At 38.5% G+C, this 23,314-nt stretch overlaps 3 protein-coding genes across 4 annotated transcripts; all 3 read right to left on the reverse strand.

Moving 5' to 3' along the window:
* Positions 1-299: 299 nt before the first annotated feature.
* On the reverse strand, positions 300-7,930 carry api5 (apoptosis inhibitor 5). Its single transcript, XM_085462523.1, has 14 exons — positions 7,598-7,930; positions 6,534-6,695; positions 6,267-6,360; positions 6,111-6,176; positions 5,698-5,849; positions 4,560-4,766; positions 4,319-4,423; positions 3,617-3,706; positions 2,619-2,800; positions 2,373-2,466; positions 2,169-2,225; positions 1,923-2,002; positions 1,650-1,792; positions 300-935 (listed from the first exon to the last, which is right to left on the reverse strand). The coding sequence occupies exons 1-14, from the start codon at positions 7,667-7,669 to the stop codon at positions 856-858; spliced, it is 1,584 nt and encodes a 527-aa protein (XP_085318649.1). The 5' UTR covers positions 7,670-7,930; the 3' UTR covers positions 300-855.
* Positions 7,931-8,475: 545 nt separating this feature from the next.
* samm50 (SAMM50 sorting and assembly machinery component) lies at positions 8,476-20,453 on the reverse strand. 2 transcript variants are annotated; one of them, XM_085462524.1, is made up of 15 exons: positions 20,272-20,453; positions 19,257-19,367; positions 18,860-18,961; positions 18,681-18,768; positions 17,055-17,161; positions 16,760-16,890; positions 16,362-16,449; positions 10,939-11,067; positions 10,708-10,779; positions 10,519-10,605; positions 10,220-10,290; positions 9,727-9,796; positions 9,490-9,643; positions 9,020-9,161; positions 8,476-8,603 (listed from the first exon to the last, which is right to left on the reverse strand). In XM_085462524.1, the coding sequence occupies exons 1-15, from the start codon at positions 20,290-20,292 to the stop codon at positions 8,558-8,560; spliced, it is 1,419 nt and encodes a 472-aa protein (XP_085318650.1). In that variant the 5' UTR covers positions 20,293-20,453; the 3' UTR covers positions 8,476-8,557. The 2 variants fall into 2 exon arrangements, with proteins under 2 accessions (XP_085318650.1, XP_085318651.1); XM_085462525.1 differs by having other exon boundaries at positions 9,490-9,636; positions 9,729-9,796; positions 20,272-20,450.
* A 221-nt stretch (positions 20,454-20,674) lies between these two features.
* On the reverse strand, positions 20,675-23,281 carry efcab10 (EF-hand calcium binding domain 10). The gene is made up of 4 exons (XM_085462532.1): positions 21,831-23,281; positions 21,278-21,442; positions 20,915-21,005; positions 20,675-20,816 (listed from the first exon to the last, which is right to left on the reverse strand). Exons 1-4 carry the CDS (start codon positions 21,931-21,933, stop codon positions 20,771-20,773), a joined length of 405 nt encoding a protein of 134 aa, XP_085318658.1. The 5' UTR covers positions 21,934-23,281; the 3' UTR covers positions 20,675-20,770.
* Between the last annotated feature and the right edge of the window lie 33 nt (positions 23,282-23,314).

A 23,314-nucleotide genomic window follows, 5' to 3' on the forward strand; every position in this document is an offset into this window, starting at 1 on the left:
GCTAAATTTATCCCGTCTTCACTCTGGTTTGGTACAGATTTACGAGAGCAAACAGAAAAAGGGAAAAGGAAAGGCAGGAGGGTAGAAATGCCAAATGAGATGAACAGGTTTGTGAGTGAAAAGGTGGTGGGGCAGAAAGAATGGAAGGAGGAGAATTCAACAAGCTTGGAAAAGGTTTCAAAGTTTGATTCAAGTAGTGCTCTGATAAAAATCTGAAGATTTAGGGTGGAGGTGTTTTGTGTTATCCTGATGTGATACCAAATTTGCAATCTGACAACAAATACAACAAAACCTTATAGTTCATACTTCCATACAAGTTTATCATAAAAATCCAATGAAACTACTTCATTGATTCATACAAAGTAGCACAATCAGCCAATTGAAATTAAACTCAAATAAAAAAAAGAAAACCAAGATTAAATAAAACAGAAACAAAAAGCATTCATTAACATGTTGCAAAACAAGAGGATCATCATCTTTTTCTACTACAATCTGACAAAAATATTTATCGGTTACAACTTGGCAGTCTTTTGTTCCACAAAAATACACAGAATAATGTTTAAAACTCGAGGGGCAAAAACACATTTACATTTTTTTTTATGACCACACATGAGAAGAATACAGGAAGTAAATGCTGAAGTGGCAAGTAGAAAAGTCTGTTTTCTGATGTTCTGAAGGCAGAATTCCCCTCCCCTCCCAAAACATAGCAAATAAAAATCCTCCGTACAAGTTAAAAAAATAATAATAAAAAAAAAAAGTTAAGTAGATGAAAAATAGTCCGTGGTGGTGTGGGAAAAAAATCCTGATGTGATGCAGTTCTATGAGCAATATGTACTCTGCGTTTGTGTGTCCGCCTCAGTAGATCCGGCCTCGGCTCCTGTTGCCTCTGCCTCCGAAACCTCTTCCGCGGCCTCCTCTGAAGCCACCACGCTGCTCTAGAGTGAAAAATGTCAAAAACAAGCAGGTTAGTGTCATATTGGACTTCAATCACGTTGTAAAAATGTCTTAACATGAGTGTGGCAATGATCTGATGGGGAGTTGTGTGTCACAAACACATTTAAAATGTGCAGTTTTTCTCCAGTAAGCCATCCTTTTACCTAAATGAGATCCTGTTGCCCAACATTGATACGTAAACTGATATTTATTGTCAATGTACTATGAACTTATTTGTACAGTAGTGTAGGTATTTGTAGACAAAGGGCAGGATATTTGGTGGTGGAAATGTTCTGACTTACATTAGACTGTAGTCAGAGCAGTACTAAGCACTGTCATTGAGCAGTCTTTGGCTACATGAACTTCAAATGCAGTATATCTTTTAACTGTATACTTTCTCCAAGTGGTAGTGTACAATCAATATCATGGGGCTACACACAGTTTTGTTTTGGAGGAGTGTCTGGGTAAGTTGCATACTAGTAATTCTTCACTAGCCAAAGATGTCCACAAAATGACCCACATGTGAATTCCACTCAAGTTAAGGGTTCCAAGATTAACCCAAAGTCTGGGCAGTTATCCAAAGTTATACTGCAGATTCCAGATACAGAAAGGAAATTCTATTTGTTTCCTCTACTATAGCTGTCTTGACATAAAATAAATAATGTCAACATGTGACACAACAGTGTAAAAACCCCAAAGTGCCACCAAACACTCACCATAGTTAAAGTTTCCAATGGAGGCGCTGTACTTGCCACTGGGAGGATTGTAGATCTGTCGTGCGTCCCTCCGGGACTGAGGAGAGATCTGTTTTTTTGTGCTGCCTCCTGATCCCATCTCCTCAGTTGATGGACGCTTAAGCCTAAAAACAAGAAGAAAGGTATATGAAGCTCCAATTCAGATTCCACACATCAAGCCTCACTGCTACATTACAAGTATTTCTAACATCTCTGACTAGAAGTAACATTAACAAGAAGGAGGAGCTGACTTACGCTACAGCCTCTGCCTTCTGTACAGGTTTCCAGGACAGAGTGACTGTGCTCTTGTATGATGGAGGGTTGTGGAAGAGATCCTGCAATGGAGAAACGAAAAAAAAGAAGAAAGAAAACAAACCCAACCAATTAGAAGACAGAACACAGCAATCAGCAAATTACATTTTATTCATCTGGTTTATTAACTGACCACAAAATATAAGCAACCTAGTGTGGTTTATTAAATTAGACAGACTCACGCCTTACCTTGATGAGGACGTTGATGTTGTTTGTGATCTTGAGGGCCACCACTTTGATCTTGTTCTGATTACATAAACACAACTTAGTCAATGATACTTTACAGCAGGGCTGTTGAAAGAACAAAATTACCCTTTTCTGATCTGTCATTGATTGCTTAGTTAACTAGTTCCTAGTATATTAAACAATTACATGTCAGCTGACAGATGTTACCTCTTCAGTCTTTAGAGCATCTCCCGTCTTTCCTTGCAGTGCTACTCGCAGCTGTCTGATGTAAACTTGCAGGCCTCTGGCAAAATACTGTAACCTGTAAAACAGAAAGTACATTTAAATTTATAGTGACTCTATTAATTTAGTCAAAAGTGTGCTGATGATCTACGTCAAACACAACAGACTTGCAAAAATTCACACTTCGTGTAAACCATTTGATTTTATCAACAAACTGAGTTGATTCCTCACCTGATCTTGAAGTCTTTAAGGCGCTCAGCGTCCACTTTGTCAAGAAGGAAGTCTGGCAGCTTCTTGCCCAGCTGGTGGAAGCTGTACAGGAGACACTCTACATAGCTGAACTGTAGTTTGGGTTCCTCGCTTGCCGAATTCTCACCATTCTCCACTTCTTCTGGAGGCAGCGGCATAAACTCCTAAATAAACAAAAAAAAAAAAAAGTATGAAAAATAATGAAAATATTATTTGGATTAACGCAGCATTTGTCTGAGGAAGCTCAAACTTTCATGGTGATTTGAAATAAATGAATACAATATTAGACTGTTCCCCATTCAGACACTGGAAACATCTGTTAAAACAACATTTCAAACAAATGATGTGCCAGCATGTCAGTGTTTTCAGACAACTTTTTAATAAAAGGAGTTTATTTTATTGTTATTTAAGTACATGGGAAGAGCATTCCTTTTTTTTTTTTATATTAAACTAGGTATTGAGAATGGTTTAATTCTATTTATATTGGTACTGACGACTACATTTTGGGGATCGTATTGTCACTAAAACAGACCATATCCTTCTGAGAACCAAAGGGGAAAAAAAAGAAAAAAAGAAAAGAATTTTCCCACTTTTTGGTGATTTCCTTCCTCTTTGGAGCTTAAAGAGGCCACCCAAACACATGCGATATCAATGGAAAGCCCAAGATGTCCTCTATTTAGTACATCAGGACTAAGCAGGGTAGCTCAAATGAGTCAAAAGATACAGACCAAAAGCAAATGTCCAGAGGACATAACTGAATAGGCTGATTATCAGGAGGATATGGAACAATGTAATCATGGAAAAGGAAAGAGCAAAAACTGACTGACCAGCCTGCATAAATGTTAACATAAAACAAAAATTAAAAAAAAAATAAGAACGTTTCAGAATCTGAGAGAAACTACTGGTGGACTTGGATGATTCTGATGCATTTCCATGTATTCCTTATTCAGTCCAAGTAAAACAGGACAAGTCTTTCTTACCAGCAGCTTGGTAAACAGCATGTTGAGGTTGGCCTCCAGCTTTTCCATATCTCCACAGAACGGACTCATCTCAGCCAACAGCTTTAGCACCTACACAGAGACAGAGATAGAGAGAGCTTAGCAGATCTCAGTGTAATATGCATCGCTAATGAGAAGCATTGTTACATGGTGCAGACTAATGACCCATTAGCAACATGCATTTGGCTAACACCCCTAACAGGTGGCTGTCATGCTGCCTTTGTTTACTACTACAACTACTCACCAAATGTCAAAAGTTATGAATCTTGACCTCACACCAGTCATTGCTGGGCTGAGCTGAATAAATACAACCTAGAAAACTATACTTTGTGTGCACCGCTACTGACCAGCAGAAATTTGGGGGTAGAATTACAGGTTTTCCACCAGAAAAGTCTGAGAGGGTGTGATCTGAATGTGGTTGAGGAAGTTTGTTGTACTCAACATAGTGATATCAATTTGCGCTTGATAGGTGCTCTGTCATCTTTAGAGATCACTGAGAAAGGGACACCCAGCAGGTTGATTTCCTCTTACAAGATATAAATACTGATAATACACAACTGTATTAATATTAAACTAATTTCACAACATCTACATACAACTACATAAGAGTGAGCGTGATACACTAACCAGTATTACATTTTAAACTCACTTCAGGATCACTCATTTACAGTTAAAGGTACTCACTTCCAACTGAATGTCCAACTCAGCCACAGGACTTGTCAGGGCGCTGAGGTTTGGCAGGACGTGTTCACAGAAGTAGGTTACAAAACGTGTGGAATGGACATTTTTCTACAAAAGACAAAAAAAACCCCAAAAAAACATGACTAGTTATATAAAGTAACATAACTCAAAGTAAAAGTACATTTTAACTGAATAGACCATTGATTTTAACACCTCTGCTTTAAAGTGCATAAGTTGTACTTACAGAGAACAGTGGTAGGGCCTGGCGTGTGCACTGCAGCAGGCGGTCCACAGTGTCAGGGTCAGCTGGGTTGAGGGCCTGCTCCAGGAAAGCTTGCTCCACCACCAGCTCCACCAGCTGCTGCCTCCCATTTACAGTCTGCAGTACCCGTAGACCCGACACTACACGCATCAACAGCACAAACTCCTCTCCTGTCACATCCTCCATCACCTGCAGAGAAGAGAAACAACTGCTCAGAATGTGTTCTTGTCTTGTTATGCAAAAATGTTCATTTGTGACTTGTTGCAACTTGTCAATTTTTTTTTTTCCTACAGCCAACCTAAATTTGGTCAACAAAGATTTTTTTGCAATGCTAAATGCATGGTCCAATACCTACTGGACAGCTATACATGCCAATGAAGGACTGGGCCATATCATACCGTTCACGTTAATACCGGTATAATGTTGGGCAACGATAAGAAAATTAAATATTGCGATAGAATATGGGTAAAACGCGCATGCGCAGTGCCTTTGTTTTCATACGCACATGGCGGCGATGGAGAATGAGAAGGGCGAAAGCGGATTGTTGAATGAAACGGATGAACCAGAATTGGTTTGTAAAAATGCTGCAACTTCAGTGGTGTGGAACTGGTTTAGCTTTCGTCCATCAGATACACGACAAAGCACTATTTTTGGTAGAGCATGTTAGCGGGCCGTCGTTATTAAAGTGTTTTTTGGAAGATACGGCACACTCAAAATTGGTCCTTTGATTTACATTTTTAAAAAAAAACAAAAAAACACAGCTGCTTGTTTACGTGTTTATTCGCCCTTCTCTACGAAGGACCACTAAGGGTAGCTCAGTTTCGATGAAAGTAGCCAATAGGCAAGTGAGAGAAACTCACCTCTGCTTTTTAAGGTCATACCCAAAACAACTGCACTTAAATGGATTAAGCAAGGGTTGAGGGATTCACATCGTCACAGGTTAGTCGATGTCAGTAATTAACAAAACAAAGACAAGATCATCAGGCACACCCAAAACAATCAGCACTCTATACACACCCCTAGTCTAGACAGCCACGTGTCTTCTCATGTAAATTACCCTTGTTACATTCAGACACAGAGCAACGATCACTCGTTAATCAGTTCTACACTATCTACAAACCTTCTTTGTTTCTGCAAAGACGTACTCCTCCACCTCCTTTGTCATGACATCCTCTGGCAGGGTCTTCAGTTTAGTTGACAGAAACTTGATGGCCCTTTCTCGCACTATATCCTCTCCCTGCAGGATCTGAGAGAAGAGTCCCCCAAGGGTTCCTGAATGACAAAAAAAAAAAGAAAAAAAAAAGGTTGTGATATATATGGAGTGTCCTTTCTGAATAAACATTTAATACATGTGTTACAGCATGATATTACGCACAAGTAAATAAGTAAATATATTCTCAGGTAAATGTTTGCACTCCAATATCCCAGGGTTATAAGCAGAAAAAAAGCTGGCAAGGTGAACAACGTCCATTTTAATAATTAAAACAGGCCTAGCTGCATTTCAGTTTTCCCCCAGGGGAAAGAGAAACTCACCCCTGGCATCCATTTTGAAGATAGAAATAAGTGCTGCATTCACTTGGTTAAACTCAGCCGTATCATCTGAAAGCACAAAAACGTCAATAAACATTAGCAGAGATAAACAATACTGGTGGGGTCTGAGTAGCTTTGTGAAATCTGAAAAATTGTTACCTGTCTGAAGAAGCTGAGTGAGAATATCTGCAACTCTGGGGATGTTGTCACCAGTTGCAAAGCGCGGGAGCTCTTTGATGGCCTGACGTCGGATCTGGTCAATGAAAAGTACACAGAAAAATAAATAAATAAAATAAAAATGAATATAGGGAACACATTCAGTCCCTGAAAGATCCCCAATATCAATCTGGAAACAGGCAAATCAAAATTTGTAGCTACTGTTGGAGGTATTTAGATTCATGGCTACATATGTTAGTTAATACTCACCGAAACATCCTCATCTTCACAGAGATCTAGTTGGGCATTAATAGCTGCATCTGCAAGTTCAGGAAAGCTGCTGAAGAACTTGGGAATAAACTGTGCTGCCAGACGCTTCTCCTTGGGGCCACCCTTCACACCATCCACTATTACCTGGTAGGCATCTTTGTGCTGCAGAATGATGGGACATGGCAGTCGTTACTTGGGACAATAAATATACCCCAAGGTTAAGTATAGATCGAGTTAAACTCTGGGGACATGGGGATTCGAGAAAAACTAAAAGGTAAGAAATAAAGAAATAAAAATGGCATACATGTTGAAGGAGCACAGCATACTAGTCACTTTCTTTGTTGTTCTACCAACAAAAATCGGTTAACTGATTTTCAAAAGTCAATCTAATGATGGGTCTGGGAAAAAAAAAAAAAAAAAAAATCACAAAAAGTGATTACAGTTCTGTAGTTTTCAGTTTATTTGCAAAATGGGTTTGCTTATTTTTTTAAGTTTACCTCACTTAATCTTTTCAGCTTATTATATGAATAGTTATTAAAATGAAATCACTTTGTAAAAAAATCTAGCTCAGTCACAATAAACATATGCACCCCAGATATATCCAACATATTTTTTAAGATGTCAAAATGTTTAATAACGCTTTCATTTAGCTTTTTTTTTTAATTTCTAAAACCTGAGCTTTATCATGGTTTCTGTATATGACCAAAATGTCCACGTATAGGATAACATCCTAAATGAGATAGATCGCGGTGAAATTTGAATAAAACTATCGCCGCTTCCTATTTGTGGCCTAAGTGAAAAAGTGTTTTGCGAGTGGACAAGTTTAAAACTTCATCTTGAAAATAATGAATGTAGTAGTAAACTTGGTTTGGCTTATGGATCGCCACGGCGAAGCTATTAACATTAGCCCGGTCATTACTATAACTAGCTGCAGTTAGCTTAGCACACACAAACAAATGTTATGTAAACCAGAAAAGTTATCAACGTTGAAAGTAAAAGAATACACTGCTGCAAGGAAACATGAAAATGTTCAGTTTAAAACGTACAAGGTGATGTTTATTTACCTGACTGAGGTTGTCCTTGGCATCAGCAAGGATCCCGTAGCTACGATAGAGATCCTCAATTGTGACCGCCATCAGCGTGTTTTCAAGCGACTGCTACTCACAGATAAGACCTCTGAAAAATCCACAAAGTAAAACCCGTCGCAGGTTGCTTTTGCTCCGCGCCGGACGACTGCGAAACAAACAACGCCGTAATGTGGAGAGCTACCTTGTCGGGAAACGGGACGGAAAGATGAAATTTCAAGAAGCCCCTGAATGAATACCCCTACTGCCTGTCTTCTTCGCGCTACTCTCTGGCGTGCTGGCTAAAAAAAGCTACGGAATACCGAGTGCAGCGCATGCGCGGGTTTGGCCAATCGCATAGCGTCAGCAGGCACGTGACACGAGTGTGCGCCAAATCGATGCGCAGTTAAACTACTCATGTCAAGAAGTTGTGTGGTCTGTGGCCCTAAACTAAGCGTAAACAGATAATACATTAACTAATAAGTACGGGTAAAGTAATACTATTTTTATTGGTATAATGCCCCTTATATATACATATTTTTTTTGTTTTACACTGCTTGTATAGGCAGTGTAAACACGTTTATGTTTCTTTTAAAAAAATATATTTCTAATCAGCCACACAAAAATTCTAGTTGCACAAAAGGAAGGAGGCAGTGGTTTAAGGCTGAATGCCCATCGGTTTGTAGCATGTATTTGTATATGCCCACAAGGCAAAGTTACAGGTCTTAATTTAGTCTTTGGAAATAAAGACCTAGATTCATAGAGCTTTCTTTGTCCATCCGTAGCTAGTTTTGTGGCATACTCAAGGTCAGGTCTGTTGACCAGTTGTTTCATTTCTCACTAATGTAATGATAAGAAAACACAGATCACAACAGAAAGTCAGTGCAAATAGTTTTATTGAACTAAACTGGTTGCAACAATTATGTACAAGCAATTATCTGGCAGGAAAGAAATGCAGTTTTATAAGAATCTGATTCCCGCTCCAAACTGGACCCCGTCACATATCCTGCAAAGACAATAAAGAATCATTGAAATGTAATTGAAAGACAATTATTAGCTTATTTCTGTTGCACATCATTACAACTGCAATGTAATACAGATTTTTTTTAAGTAATCCATTTCTTAATTTTTCCATAGCAATGTTCAGACACAGTTTCACACTTGTCAAACTTAGAGTAATAAGTTCTTTAGTGTCACATTTAAACAGATCTGTAATGTACAGTAAATTAATTAGTGACGTTAAAGAAACCACCACTATACTTAATTTGATTGCGGTCAGTTAGAATGTGTTGTTCTTTTCAGACTAAAATTCATCATTCATCATCTATTTACAGTGATTCTATTGGCCTAATATTTCTTTAAAGAAACCGTAAATAAGTCCCAATCAGCTTAGCTTAGACTAGCTGATAAAATTAGCATTACCTGTCTCCACTTTGGACTCCCATGGGAATGCAGTAATTCAGCTCAAGCCTGGCAATGTTCCCCAAGCGCAGCACAATGCCCAGTCCATATGACCAACGTATACATTCAGCCAGTTTCTTCAAATGCGCTTGTGGCCCCTCACCTGAACAAAAATGTACATATGAACCCAACCATATAGGCAAATGCATGTATTCATAATCTGAGCAATACTTGTCCTAACAACATAAAATCCTAATCCGGTCTTGGTAAAAAATAAGCATAAGAGAGAGATAAGATAAGATAAACCTTTATTAGTCCCACACGTGGGAAATTTGTTGCAGAAAGTGGACAGTGCAAAGTTACAGTAGCAAAAATTAAGAAAAACAATGGAATAGGATAGGATAATAAGAATAAGATATTATATACAATAGAATAAAACACTACGTTGTCAGAAGAATTACACATAGTGCTCATCTGTTTTAAAAGCTCACCATAGTTGAGGTTACAAAGGTTCCCGGCATTGAGGAAGAAGTGGGTTCGGAAGAGGTCACCAAAGCCTCCCATGCCTGGTCTGAAGGGTAGAGGGGTGTAGAGGTGGAGGCCTCCAGCCCAGTAGGCTTCTCCCCCCAGGTAGTCACCTGCCATACCAGTAAAGCCAGCACATAACCTTTCAATTAATCATCAAACTTCATTCTGGTTACCAAGCAGCTTATCTGAGATAATGCCTCACCTTCACTCTGTGGGCCCATACTGTACATACTGAAACCCCTGATACTGGTGGGGCCACCAAGATAGAACCTAGAATATCAACAAAGTACAAAACACACAACAAATTTAAATTAAACTGAACTTTATATGTCTTTTGCTAAAGCAATTGGAACAGACTCCAGCCCACCCACAACCCTGAACTGGATAAGTGGAAGAAAACGATTGATGGATGGTTTTAGGGATAAGACTAGACAGTTTAAATTTTTGAGCCACACCAGAGTCAGACAGTCATTAAGGGAGGCAGATAAATCTGCTTTGAATTAGTAGAAAAAGATCCTATTTGTAACTACAGACACCACCCAAGTTTCCCATTATAAAAAGTGGTCTTTTAAAGATTTAAATGCTAACCATTATAGATGTTGGACAGCAACATCACTTTCAACAGCCTAATTTACAAAGCTCTAGGACCATCAAACCTCTGGTTAGTAATGCCAGTGTGCTGTGAGTTTTTACCTGTCTGCTATACTTGTCGGCTTATCACCAATGGGTAGAAGCAAACCACCCCACAATGAGGCAGAAAGGACCTGAGGGAAAAATTCAGTGTTTAGTCAAGCTGAATCAGCAAAAAGAGGCCAGCCGTTAACAGGCCATTTTTTCCATTACTTTATTATTGGACATCAATAATCATTAATCATATATAGTCAATGAATTGGCTAGTAAAGCTATCTAATCAGCACAACAGCCTTTTTAACAGGCTAATTTTAGGGAAGATTTTGTGGCAACTGACTGAAATGTAAAATGAAAAATCTCACTGAGTCCCAGAAGAGTGTTTTGTTGAGCTGGATCTCAAAGTCTTCCTTTAAGAAACTGGCATCTCCCCCAGTGTAACCAGCAAGTTCCTACACAACCACCAAACAAAATGTCAAGCTTGTGTATGATAATAGTCACTAACTTTCTACATAGCATTTAAAATAGATCTAATTTAGTGGTGAACAACAAACCTGATGGATCTTCAACAGACCACCCTTCCTGGGAAGGATGGAGGAGTTTCTGGTGTCAATCACCATACCATGCTGCAATTCAAAACATCATATTTGCAGGTTTATTTCCATGGAGCCTTTGAGAAAATTCAGGCTTTTTCCACTTTTCAAAATAAGCATTTAACTTCACTGTAACCTCACTGTAAAACAAATAAATTTTAATTTAAAAACAAAAAACAAACAGAGAAATACCGAGAGTGAGGACTTCAGAGAATGGCCGCTCTCCTCCCGTATAGGAAAAGAGGCAGTGCGGGCCAGACAGCCAAGCTCTCTCCATACTCCTTCCCACTTCAGAGTTTGGCTGGTCTTCCACACAGGAAACTATGGGTATTGATAATCAGATGTCATTTAATAACTGTTGTTTGTATAGAATTCAATTCTGTATAACCACAGTCTATACATAAAAGATGGACAATTTGATATCAGCGATTGATTAATGAAAACCCATTGTGAAAGCATTTTTAGTGTTGATTCCTGATTGTTTAGAAACTGGATGAAATGAACGATGGGTGGATCTGATTGAGAAACAAAAGAACAATGACGTCTGAAACGGTAACGACTGTCAATCACGCGATGACTGAGACACACCCTAAAGCAGTAAGTAGGGGCTGTAATTTACAAAATGAAAGTCTTGTTGTTTAAAATAAAGACTTCAAACATGTGACTGAGCCTTTGAATTTATCAGGAAATTGTTTACCGAGTGAGCTAAATGGCCCTTTTTCCACTTCTACACAATCTAATCAAACTTCTTTTGGCAAGCAGAGGAGACGCCTGCTACTGGTGATCAGGTTTATGGCTCTTCAGATTTAGCTTGACTTTCCAGAGTTTCCAGAAGCTACATTCATTTTTTTTATTAGTGCTGTCAATAGATTAAAAAAATTAACTAATTAATCTCACAATTTTCTGTAATTAATCGTGATTAATCGCAATTACTTGATTGATAGCTGTAATTACACTTTTTCAACTTTATATTTAAGCTTGTAACAGACATTTATGCAATATAATGAAGTCAATGGGGAATAAACACAAAGAATGTATGCTTACACTCAAAGAGAATTTTAATAGTTTTCTTTTAGCACAGGTTCAGTCCTGTGAAATACAATTTAAAAAAAAACAACTATATATGTATATATACACACACACACACACACACACACACACACACACACACACACACACACACACACACACACACACACACACACACACACACACACACACACACACACACACAGGGAGTGCAGAATTATTGTTGTATTTTTGAGGAATAATGTTATTATTGAACAACAACCATGTTCTCAGTGAACCCAAAAAACTCATTAATATCAAAGCTGAATGTTTTTGGAAGTAGTTTTTAGTTTGTTTTTAGTTTGAGCTATTTTAGGGGGATATCTGTGTGTGCAGGTGACTATTACTGTGCATAATTATTAGGCAACTTAACAAAAAACAAATATATACCCATTTCAATTATTTATTTTTACCAGTGACACCAGTATAACATCTCCACATTCACAAATATACATCTCTGACATTCAAAAACAAAACAAAAACAAACCAGCGACCAATATAGCCACCTTTCTTTGCAAGGACACTCAAAAGCCTGCCATCCATGGATTCTGTCAGTGTTTTGATCTGTTCACCATCAACATTGCGTGCAGCAGCAACCACAGCCTCCCAGACACTGTTCAGAGAGGTGTACTGTTTTCCCTCCTTGTAAATCTCACATTTGATGATGGACCACAGGTTCTCAATGGGGTTCAGATCAGGGCCCTATTTCAGGAAGCCGGTTTAGTGCAAACTCTGAGTAAGTATACCCTGAGTTAACGAAAACTCTGGGTTTTCGGTTTCACAAAGCGAGTTTAGATTAATTCTGAGTGAGTTACTATGATGACACACTCCGTGAAGCTAACCTGCCCCCTAGCAGGTTTACTTCAACTAACCCTGACTTTCTCCGCCTCTTTGTCGGAAACCTGACTGTAGGAAGTGTCAGACATGGCGTGCTCCTTCCTTGAAGAGCCAGTAGATGTTGAAGCCCAAATTCTCCGCAGAGCTCTCCGCCGGGAGAGAGTGATTAGAGCGCGTTTGGACATTTTATCATTTCCTGATGATTTCCTGTGTGAACGTTACCGTTTTTCAGCACAATCTATAATTTATTTGAATAACATCCTCAGGCCTAATATTGCTCATGTGACACATCGCGGACATCCTCTCAGTTCTGTACATATTATTTGTATCGCACTTCGGTTTTTTGCAAACGGGAGCTTTCTGTATAATATTGGTGACGCTGAGCACGTTTCCAAGGCTACCGTCTGTCGGGCAGTCAGGAATGTTACAGTTGCACTGAAACGTCTCCTGTACTCGTCTGTGGTGTTCCCCGGTCATAGACCCACAAGATTTATCAAAGAGGGATGCCACAAAATTGCAGGTAGCAGGATGAACAAAACTTAATTCATGATGTGGTGATATTTGAACTACTACTTAAATTTTACATTTATTTTCACGGTTCCCAGGCGTGATTGGCTGTACAGATGGCACTCACATTCCAATCATTGCTCCTTCAGTAAATGAAGGAGACTATGTGAACAGGAAGTCTTTCCACAGCATTAATGTACAGGTACATAGTTCCCTGTAGCATTTCAAACTAACAAATTATTTCATTATTAGTAATGGATGCTAATTTGTGTTCTCTGCACTGTGAAGATCATATGTGATGCTGCCAACATTATCACAAATGTGGAAGCCAAGTGGCCAGGCTCTGTGAGTGGTGGTGGTGGAGGAGGACCCCCACCTGTTTTTCGGGCCTCCGCTTTTTTTCTAGTGGCCATAACGGGTCACATTTGAGCATACAGAGTAAGCAAATATGTACTTGTAATGCTCAGATAATTTCAATAAGTGCTTACAGAGGGGAAATTAATGTAGCCTCTAACTGCAATTGATTTACATGGGACAAACAGACCAAGCACTATGGCTCATAATACAATTACACCTTACCTGTTTGGACTATATTTTCATTTTTACTTGCTGCCAGGAACGTTTGGGGCCTGTTGGGTTGCACCTGCGCTCACATCACGTCACAAAATAAAATGTATGAAATAAAAAATGAAATAAAATATAATAAAATAACGTGTTAAATGGGTGGAAATCCCTAGATCAATGTTTAAATTAACACTCACGCATTGACTCTGTCGGCTATGTTTTGCCATGCATGCTCCCTTTCTTTTGCAGCTGAGGCTGTGTTACTTTTTTTCTGCAAAATTTGCATGTTATCGGCATATGCTGCCATCAGAATTTCGGCCTCAAGCGCTGTAAAATACATTGACTGCGCCTTCTTTCCCTCCGTCTCCATGGTGACTCGCTTAATCTGTGCTCCACTAATCAGGGCTTTATGTATCCTCGTGCGCGCGCTTAATTTGGGGTTAAAGCAACTCCGCGTTGATTGAACCAATTGTTATCAGCCTTTCTGAAACCGAATATTCCGAGTTGGACAGTTCGGGGTTACTCAACCCTGAGTATCGTTTTTCACTCTGAGTTTTCTAAACCGGCTTCCTGAAATAGGGCCCAGGTGAACAAGGTGGCCATGTCATTAGTTTTTCTTCTTTTATACCCTTTCTTGCCAGCCACGCTGTGGAGTACTTGGACCCGTGTGATGGAGCATTGTCCTGCATGAAAATCATGTTTTTCTTGAAGGATGCAGACTTCTTCCTGTACCACTGCTTGAAGAAGGTGTCTTCCAGAAACTGGCAGTAGGACTGGGAGTTGAGCTTGACTCCATCCTCAACCCGAAAAGGCCCCACAAGCTCATCTTTGATGATACCAGCCCAAACCAGTACTCCACCTCCACCTTGCTGGCATCTGAGTCGGACTGGAGCTCTCTGCCCTTTACCAATCCAGCCACGGGCCCATCCATCTGGCCCATCAAGACTCACTCTCATTTCATCAGTCCATAAAACCTTAGAAAAACCAGTCTTGAGATATTTCTTGGCCCAGTCTTGACGTTTCAGCTTGTGTGTCTTGTTCAGTGGTGGTCGTCTTTCAGCCTTTCTTACCTTGGCCATGTCTCTGAGTATTGCACACCTTGTGCTTTTGGGCACTCCAGTGATGTTGCAGCTCTGAAATATGGCCAAACTGGTGGCAAGTGGCATCTTGGCAGCTGCACGCTTGACTTTTCTCAGTTCATGGGCAGTTATTTTGCGCCTTGGTTTTTCCACACGCTTCTTGCGACCCTGTTGACTATTTTGAATGAAACGCTTGATTGTTCGATGATCACGCTTCAGAAGCTTTGCAATTTTGAGACTGCTGCATCCCTCTGCAAGATATCTCACTATTTTTGACTTTTCTGAGCCTGTCAAGTCCTTCTTTTGACCCATTTTGCCAAAGGAAAGGATGTTGCCTAATAATTATGCACACCTGATATAGGGTGTTGATGTCATTAGACCACACCCCTTCTCATTACAGAGATGCACATCATCTAATATGCTTAATTGGTAGTAGGCTTTCGAGCCTATACAGCTTGGAGTAAGACAACATGCATGAAGAGGATGATGTGGACAAAATACTCATTTGCCTAATAATTCTGCACTCCCTGTATTTAATATATATATCATTCATTTCTAATCTATATTAATTGCAATTCATTTTGCATGAGCAAACAGACTCGGAAAAAAAGGTAAAATATATGCACTTAACATGTTTACTGAACATCTTGAACATTCATGTTAAAAAAAACATTTATCCACTCTCTCTCTGTGTAACGCTTGGGGAGGCACTTCAAGTCCTTGAAATGAGGAACCAAAGCGCGTGTTCTCAACGACATTAAAAGGTCTGCAGTTTGTTGTAATTCACTTGGCAATTGTTTTAGTCAATATGTCCGAGGTAGACTTTCTGAGCCCCCGATGCTCCGTGAGTGGTTTGTCGCAAGCTGGATGACGTGTTAGCCAAAGTCCTAGCAGCATCCCTGACTAGAGTATGCTTCGCGTCAATGTGATATTTTAAGCTGCAAGTGCTTCAGTAAAAAGAAAATTCCTTCTTGCACAATGTGATTGGTTCAGCTGCCCGTCACTACCAGATTTACTGCCCATTTGCGCGTGTGCGAATGTAACTACTTGGACAAACTGCTAGAAATGTGTGGACAGAAACATTTCAGGAATTTTGAGTCATTCTGCCCTCCATACTCCAGATGCGTTAATAGCATTAAAAAATGTTTATCGTGTTAATCGTGATGGCGGCTTAATCTACGTTAACGCGTTAATTTTGACAGCACCAGTTTTTATATATGTCTATATTTATAATATAGCAGTTTCCTTACAAGTAAAAAAGAATAATGATTAAATAAAGGCCTATGAAATGCTAGAGACAACATATTATCCAAGATATATATATATATATATTTATTTTAGATTATGCAAGAAAAGTCCAAACTATGTCTTTGGAGCAATACTGCAACTCAGAAATGAACTTTATGGCTCTTAAAACATTCTTATACTTTCTGGTAGTTTTTCTTAAACTCATCTAATTTGAAATATTACTCAAATGTGTTAATTCATCAAAACCATGTTCAAGAATGTTCCAGTTTAAATAGGTTTAGTTGTACAAAACAGAAATAGGCAGGTATTTACGCTCAGTTCTGCAGATATGCCTCGATCCGTCTCCCGCAGTGAACTCCATGGAAACTGACCTGTGACTTTGTAGACATTCAAAGTGATACTGAAAATGATATGAAAAGTGGAAAACATCAGTACAATAATGCTTTGCAATTACAAAATACACCCACTGAAAGTTGCGGCAAAGAGTGCTCAAACATTTACCTACTTAATCCACAATGTCAACAACAGCATAGTGAGGGTACTTACAGCAAGTAGAGAAACACGTATAACATTATGATTTAATACATTTTAAAATATTTAATTTTCTAGACTGAAAAAAATGTAAATTCTACTGTTTAACTTGTTTCTACATTGATATTGGGTGACTCAATACAGGTAATGCCTATGTGCACATCATTTTCATGTCTTACTTGCGTTCAAAGTTTCCTGGTTGGGGTTTGAAGAAAGACAGACCGTATGATGTCTCTTTGGTACCATAGGAGAACTGGAATGTCAGTTTTTCTGCCCGACCCAATACATTGGGTAATTTTAGGCCTAGTACCTGAAATGAAGGAGAATCAACAAACTGATCAGCATTTTCCTAATATTTATAATATTCAAAATACACTGAACTAAACAGCTGCATTAACACACACAGAGAAAAATATACAACACTGCATTACTTTCAGAGAGTGGAAGATGACATAAGCTCTTTTTGGCACTAACCATACTGCCTTCATTGTTTCCAACCATTGTGTTGTAGCTGCCTGTCATACGTCTCAGCTCTGTGACCTCAAAGGTCACATCAAGGCCATTAGGAAGAGCATCCTCCCCTGAAGAGAAAACAAATCAAAATATCTAACTGCTATACATTTACTCAGAAGCAATTACATCAATGCAGTACCAGTAAGGAAGTAGTAGAGTTCTTTCCAGTTACCCGGGTTTGTTTATAAACTTGTATAAACTGATGTGGAGTGTGTGTGAGCAAACTGCAGAAGTGCAACAATTTTTCTGTTGTGTGTCAACATGGTAACCTGCATATTGTAGAGACATGTATTGGCACATTAACCAGCTCCTATAACTCATTTAAACCTTAAGCTGAATCTAGAGACCTGAACCTGAGATCAATGTTGTTTCACTTCATGGACTAAAGGTTTGCCAACTCTAGTTTCCACTTTAAATGTCAGTAGTCTTGGTATTCATATTCTGAATCCAGACAAGTGACAAGGTCAACTTTGGGCCACTGGATGTAAACTGTGAAAGTTGCAGGGTGGTAAAACACTGTTTTCATGTTTGTTACTACACAAGCATGAAAATGTATGTAGAATTAAAAGTATTTCTAGTTCTATACAAGTTAGTTGTGCCTTTTCCAATATGATCTGTAAATTTATGTGTATATCTAGTAACAGCAGAAAATGAACATACAAAAACAGAGCTCTATTGCACAGATTTTGGGGACTAAGCTGTCTTTAACTTTGCTTTAAATATGATGAGATTATCTGTCCTAAGAATAAACTTGTTTTGCATTTACAGAAAGGTGAAAACTGAAGGAAAAACATTGTAATTATGTAGTTATTATGCATTGGTTTTATTTCTCCAGCCCACTTGAGAGCAAATTGGCATGTATATGGCCCATGACCTAAAAGTGAGTTTGAATAATGTATTCAGCATGAACAATAAGATCAATTGTCTGCTATTAGTCAAAACTAACTTGTGTTTATACATTACTGTGACCCAGAAAATTGGCTGGCCATATTTTAAGACAACTGTATTCATAAATACAACATTTCAAAAAGGTTCAGTTACTTTTTCTTGCCACTATATCTCACATGAATAAGCCTGCAATTGGACAGTCATAACTTTTAGATTTATGTGTGGACAACAAGGAAGAGCATGTGAATAGCTGTCTATGGAGTAAATCTGGAATAGTATGGAGAAGAATTTGAACAGATGCACAAAATCTGTGTGTTAATCAGTTAAAAGAATATATTAAAAACACTTACAAAGAAGTATTTAGATGAGACAGGGTGTTAAATACTTAAACTCTAAATTTTGATTGCAATGGTCAAAGTTTAGTGTCATAACTATTAACATTTAAAGCTTGTGTGCATGTATATATTACACTCTATAACAAAAAGAAATATGATGAGTTAAATAGAGATATGAATGAACAAGCATTTGCTTCCTCCTATGTCTTTTTGAGCAGGACATGGTCAACATTTTTCATCACGAGAATAGGTTGGCTTTCTTCCATTTCTTCTTATACGTTTGAGATAAAGACTTCATTGTAATATGTCTGATATGTAATCATAACAAAGTCATTTTTGAAGACCACACAGTGACTGCCAGTACCTCGTGAGGTGTCGATAACAACTTCAACTTTTCTGAAGATCCCGAGACGCAGAAGCTTCTGTCGCGCTTCATGGGACTTTCGCATAACCTGCACAACAGTTTGAACCATGTGTTACAACTACTCACAACCATAAGCTGAACAGGAAACAATCATTTCACACATATTAATATGTACCTACATCAATCAAGTTCTTTGCCTGGAAAACATCTGAGATTTCATAAGTCAGCAGGTCCTCTTTGGTTCTTCCAAGCCCGTCTATATGCACTTGTTGAACCACAACCTGAAAAACAGAGAAGACAGACGCACAAAAAAATGGTAAAGATCCCAAAGAGAAAAAAATATACATTTATTTATATATTTGTATTTACATAAATGTTATTATTTAGATAAATTGGCTAATTGTCATATATATATAAATAATACTAAATAATATTAAAACAATGATATTGTCAAGAAAACACCTTTTTTAAGAGTTATCAAGCAGAGTGTAATTATAGTGTAAAGATGGGTATTGCAATGTGACAGTGGTAATCCGAGTACGTCCCATTTACAATCTGGCACAGAATAAACCTTACATCTTTATTTTCAAGAACTTCTTGTTTCGGCTCTTGGTCCATCTCCGGAGCATCAATGTCGTCAGCTTGAACTCCTAACTCTGGCCCATGCATGGGCAGAGGGTCTAGGCTCTGCAGGACATAGTAAAATGGATATATTGGATAATTGGATATATAATTACTTCACAGAGTGTTTTACTGAACAAACAAAAATGACTGTGAAATTAATTGTGCATATATGTGAATATGTGCATAGAATCTATTTTATTTTTACAGGGTGATTCAGGCTTGGGGCTCTATATACTGTTGGGGACATTGAGGTCAGGTCTGTGGAAATACTTCTAAAAGGTTAAGGTTTCATAACGGGAATTACAATAATTTACTTTTCTTTTTTTTTTATTTTTAAATTAAAAATAAGTTCTCCATCATTTCCAAAATTCAGATGAAAAAAATCAAAACAAATATTTAAACTACTTACAACCAAAACTGTAAAAATTTTTTTTACAGTTTTGTTGTTGTTATTACTTATTAAAGCAAGTCAGTAAACTGCATCTATCTGGCTCAGTTTTAAAGATATGGTATCATCGATAAAACATGTGAGACACTCGTTATCCTATTCACATATGACCCATTTATTAATAAACCCATACCCGCAGCCCTGTACTAGATAAATACATAAACATAATAAGTACAGCAGTGGGGGGAAAAAAAACAACCCTCACTTAAGTTCATTAAGCACACCAAAGCCTTTCAAACTGCAGCAAAAGGAAAGACACCACTAGCATGCTATGAGTCTAAAACACACAGTTGGAATAGCTTCTTAGCATTTTACCGTGGTTAATAAAAAACTACAACTTGTGGCCTGAATGAATCCAGTCTCTGTACAGTGAGCTGAATGCCTGAGCCTTGTTTGTATCTTGTTGAATTACAGTGCAGAGGGCCTCTCACTCCAGCAGCCGCTCTGTCAGATAACTCACTTAAACACAGACACGGAGGTCAAAGTCCCAGCTCGCACGTTTAGCGGAGTTTTGCTTACCCTGGCATGGACGGTACCCATGCTGAGCTCCGCAGGGCGCTGTCCCAGCAAAAACTGACGAAACTTTGAGACGAAAAAGATAAACTAATTTAACCTACAAGTCACCGGAGAAAGGCGAGGGTCCTCCGTATAAGGACGCGGACATGTCACTTCCTGACCACGCCTTCTACCAGTGCGCGTTCAAGACAACCACGACGGATAAAGGGAACGCAGTCAAACTGCAATAAATACAGTCGTTATTCCACAAAAACTGTTTTACTGCGGTTCTAGTGCTAGCAGAAGTACTAACAATCGTGAATATAATGTTAAACATGAACATAGATGTGGATAATGACAGACAGAGGTCATTTCAACAGGCTGTATTGACTACAAACAAAGGCAAAAACAAACCATTAATGCTGTGCCTTTTTTGGTTTGAATTTATTGGTAGATAAAGATACACATTTTAACATTTCAAACTAAACAGTTCAAAGCTGGGCTGGGCAGTAGCCTCAACACTTCACAGCTGTACATAAGTTGCTGAGCACCTCTCCAGACCTTGTGTCCTGTAACAGAAAAATAAGTTAACAATCGCCCTCGCAAAACGCCGAGTATTACAATTCTGGTAAACACTGTGTTTGTACCACTGCTAAGCTCTACTTACGCTTCTGTTTTGAACGTCTCATGGGATATCCGATCTTCATTTACACCATCGGGACATTCATTGATGTCTTTTATGCCCATCATTGTCAAAGCTGTGGGGATGAATGGTTATTATTATTACAATAACATTTTGCTATATAAAGAATGAATACATTTGCTACATAATTTTGAGGTCTGTGAAGAGAAACAATAAGGGGAGGACGTTCAAACTCGTCACAGAAAGGCCCCAGACTAGATTTGAACCCAGTATCTTTGGGTTGTAAAGCAACAGTGCTTCATTGTTGATTCCTTCATTTTACGTCTCATTCAGCTCCATCCCAAGTATTTAAGGTGTCGCTTCCTGTCCCTGTAGTTCAGCACTCACCTTGTTTGTACTGGACAAAAGAGATGTATTGTTTATTATCAGGGTCCATAATCCTAAAGACTACATCCAGGTTAGAGTCATCGAACAGATTTGGCCCAATCACACCACTCTGTTGAGACAGCTTTAGCTGCTCCAGTTTTTCAATAAGAAACTCCTTGGGTTTCTCTGAAAAAATACACAAGAAACAATGTAAAACAAAACAATCATGGTGGACATATGGTGATGAAAATTAAAAGCAAAATGTTAGTACCATGTTAGAGTAACACAAAACAGACATTTCTCTCAAGAGAAAGAGCAGTTAACCAATGAATTTATCTAGCACAAAATAAGTATGTAGAGCAACAAAGGCTATGTCTGCAATATTTTACAGCTGGATTTCAGTTCATTATAATCCCCTGCTCAAAAACTGTTCTGGGTAAACAAACAGGTGTTTTAGTCCTTTAGTTTCCCAGTAAGTACATATGAGCTAACTTTCCAGCTTTTGCAGTAGCTTTTTGTTTTTAGCACAACCGGATGCAGTGTCTGTATAAGAAAAGACCAAATAAGCTCTAACCGGGTCTGTAAAAGAAGAGCATGCTAGTCAGGTTGTCCATAAGCTCGATGAGTTTGTGTTTCTCCAGATAAACAGCTGCGTCTTCCTCCCTCCGCGCCGCCATCTTTTCCCCTTTTGTTTGAACCTGTTGCTATGATACGCAGGTCGGGGTCAGCCTGTGTCCAGGATGTTTTCACTGGGTTGGCACACCGAAACCATGAACAGGGAAGAAAAGATCTGTCTATAAACTCTCGAACCTACAATTTAAAAATGTACGGCATGGAGTACAAAGCACGACATCTGCATCCATATAGCGGAGCAGAAGCAGAAAGTAGCACAACACAGAAATACGTAAATAAAGTATGAAGTACTGTTTTTCAGTAAAGTACTTGAGTAAACGTACTAAGTTACATTCCTTCTGTCTTAGCCATATTCTTATCCAACAGTGCTGAGCAATACAAGTACTGGTGACTGTGCTTTTGTTGTGACCACCAGGTTTTTACCACTTTGTAAAGTACTTTATTGTGAAGTTTGTTCTTGGAAAGTGCTACATAAATAAACCTTACTTGCTTATGAACTGGTCAGAAGAGAAGCAGGGCAATAATATTTGATCGGAAGCCAGTCTTCCCATCAAATATGCTGCCTGAAGCATTATCTACAATACTTGCATGGTAAAGCCATTTAAACAGCATTTATATAACTATCAACTGAACACGATTAATAAATGTGTAAAAGCTAGGCCCAAATTAAAGTTTTTAAAAAAACCTTTCTCCTCTGGAAATTATAACACCATCTTGGCTTATGTGTAACCCTCTCAGTTATAATGTCAGTTTGTATTGATAGATAGGAGCTCCCTCAAACAATCAGTGTTGGGGTCTTATTACTTTACTTATGTACTCCTTCGTAAAAAATATTTTGACACTCTACTTCTCTGTAGCACTTATCAATTGAAAGGCATTATTTCCATTGTTATTTAACCTTAACTTAAACTTTACGCCTGCCAACATGTAGGAGTTTAGACTTGTGATCTTAAAAAAAAAAGGACTGTCAAAAGCTATTTTGATGAAAAGCACTTCAAGCTTGAATACAACAAAAAATGTGATCAAATGAATGCATTGCATGCCACACTATACTAAGAACACTTCATATCCCCCTCCCTAACCAATTACAGTCAACATTAAAAATCATGTCTCATGCTGTCATCCAATGAGTGGAACAACTCCCCCGCCCAAAAAAATATCTATTAAATTTTTTTGTTCCAAAAAAGGAAATTGTATGCATTTCAGTTTAAATCACTCTCATGTACCACAAAGTGCTGCCAAAATTCTTGTTTGATGTCTTTTTTTAATTGAAAACATTTTTATCTCCATGGTGGAGGCCATAAACTCTTTCATGACTCCAACTCCCGCTATATGTTTTCATGATTAAAACCTCAGAGTATTTTGCACTTCAACAATGCAAACACATTCAAGAAGGAAGAAGAAATGCAATAACAGCGGGGGGGG

Source organism: Copadichromis virginalis, linkage group LG7 (genome assembly GCF_057382275.1).
Source record: "Copadichromis virginalis isolate Kocher_CV1m ecotype Utaka linkage group LG7, C_Virginalis_male_GT1.1, whole genome shotgun sequence".
In the NCBI taxonomy this organism is placed as follows: domain Eukaryota; kingdom Metazoa; phylum Chordata; class Actinopteri; order Cichliformes; family Cichlidae; genus Copadichromis; species Copadichromis virginalis.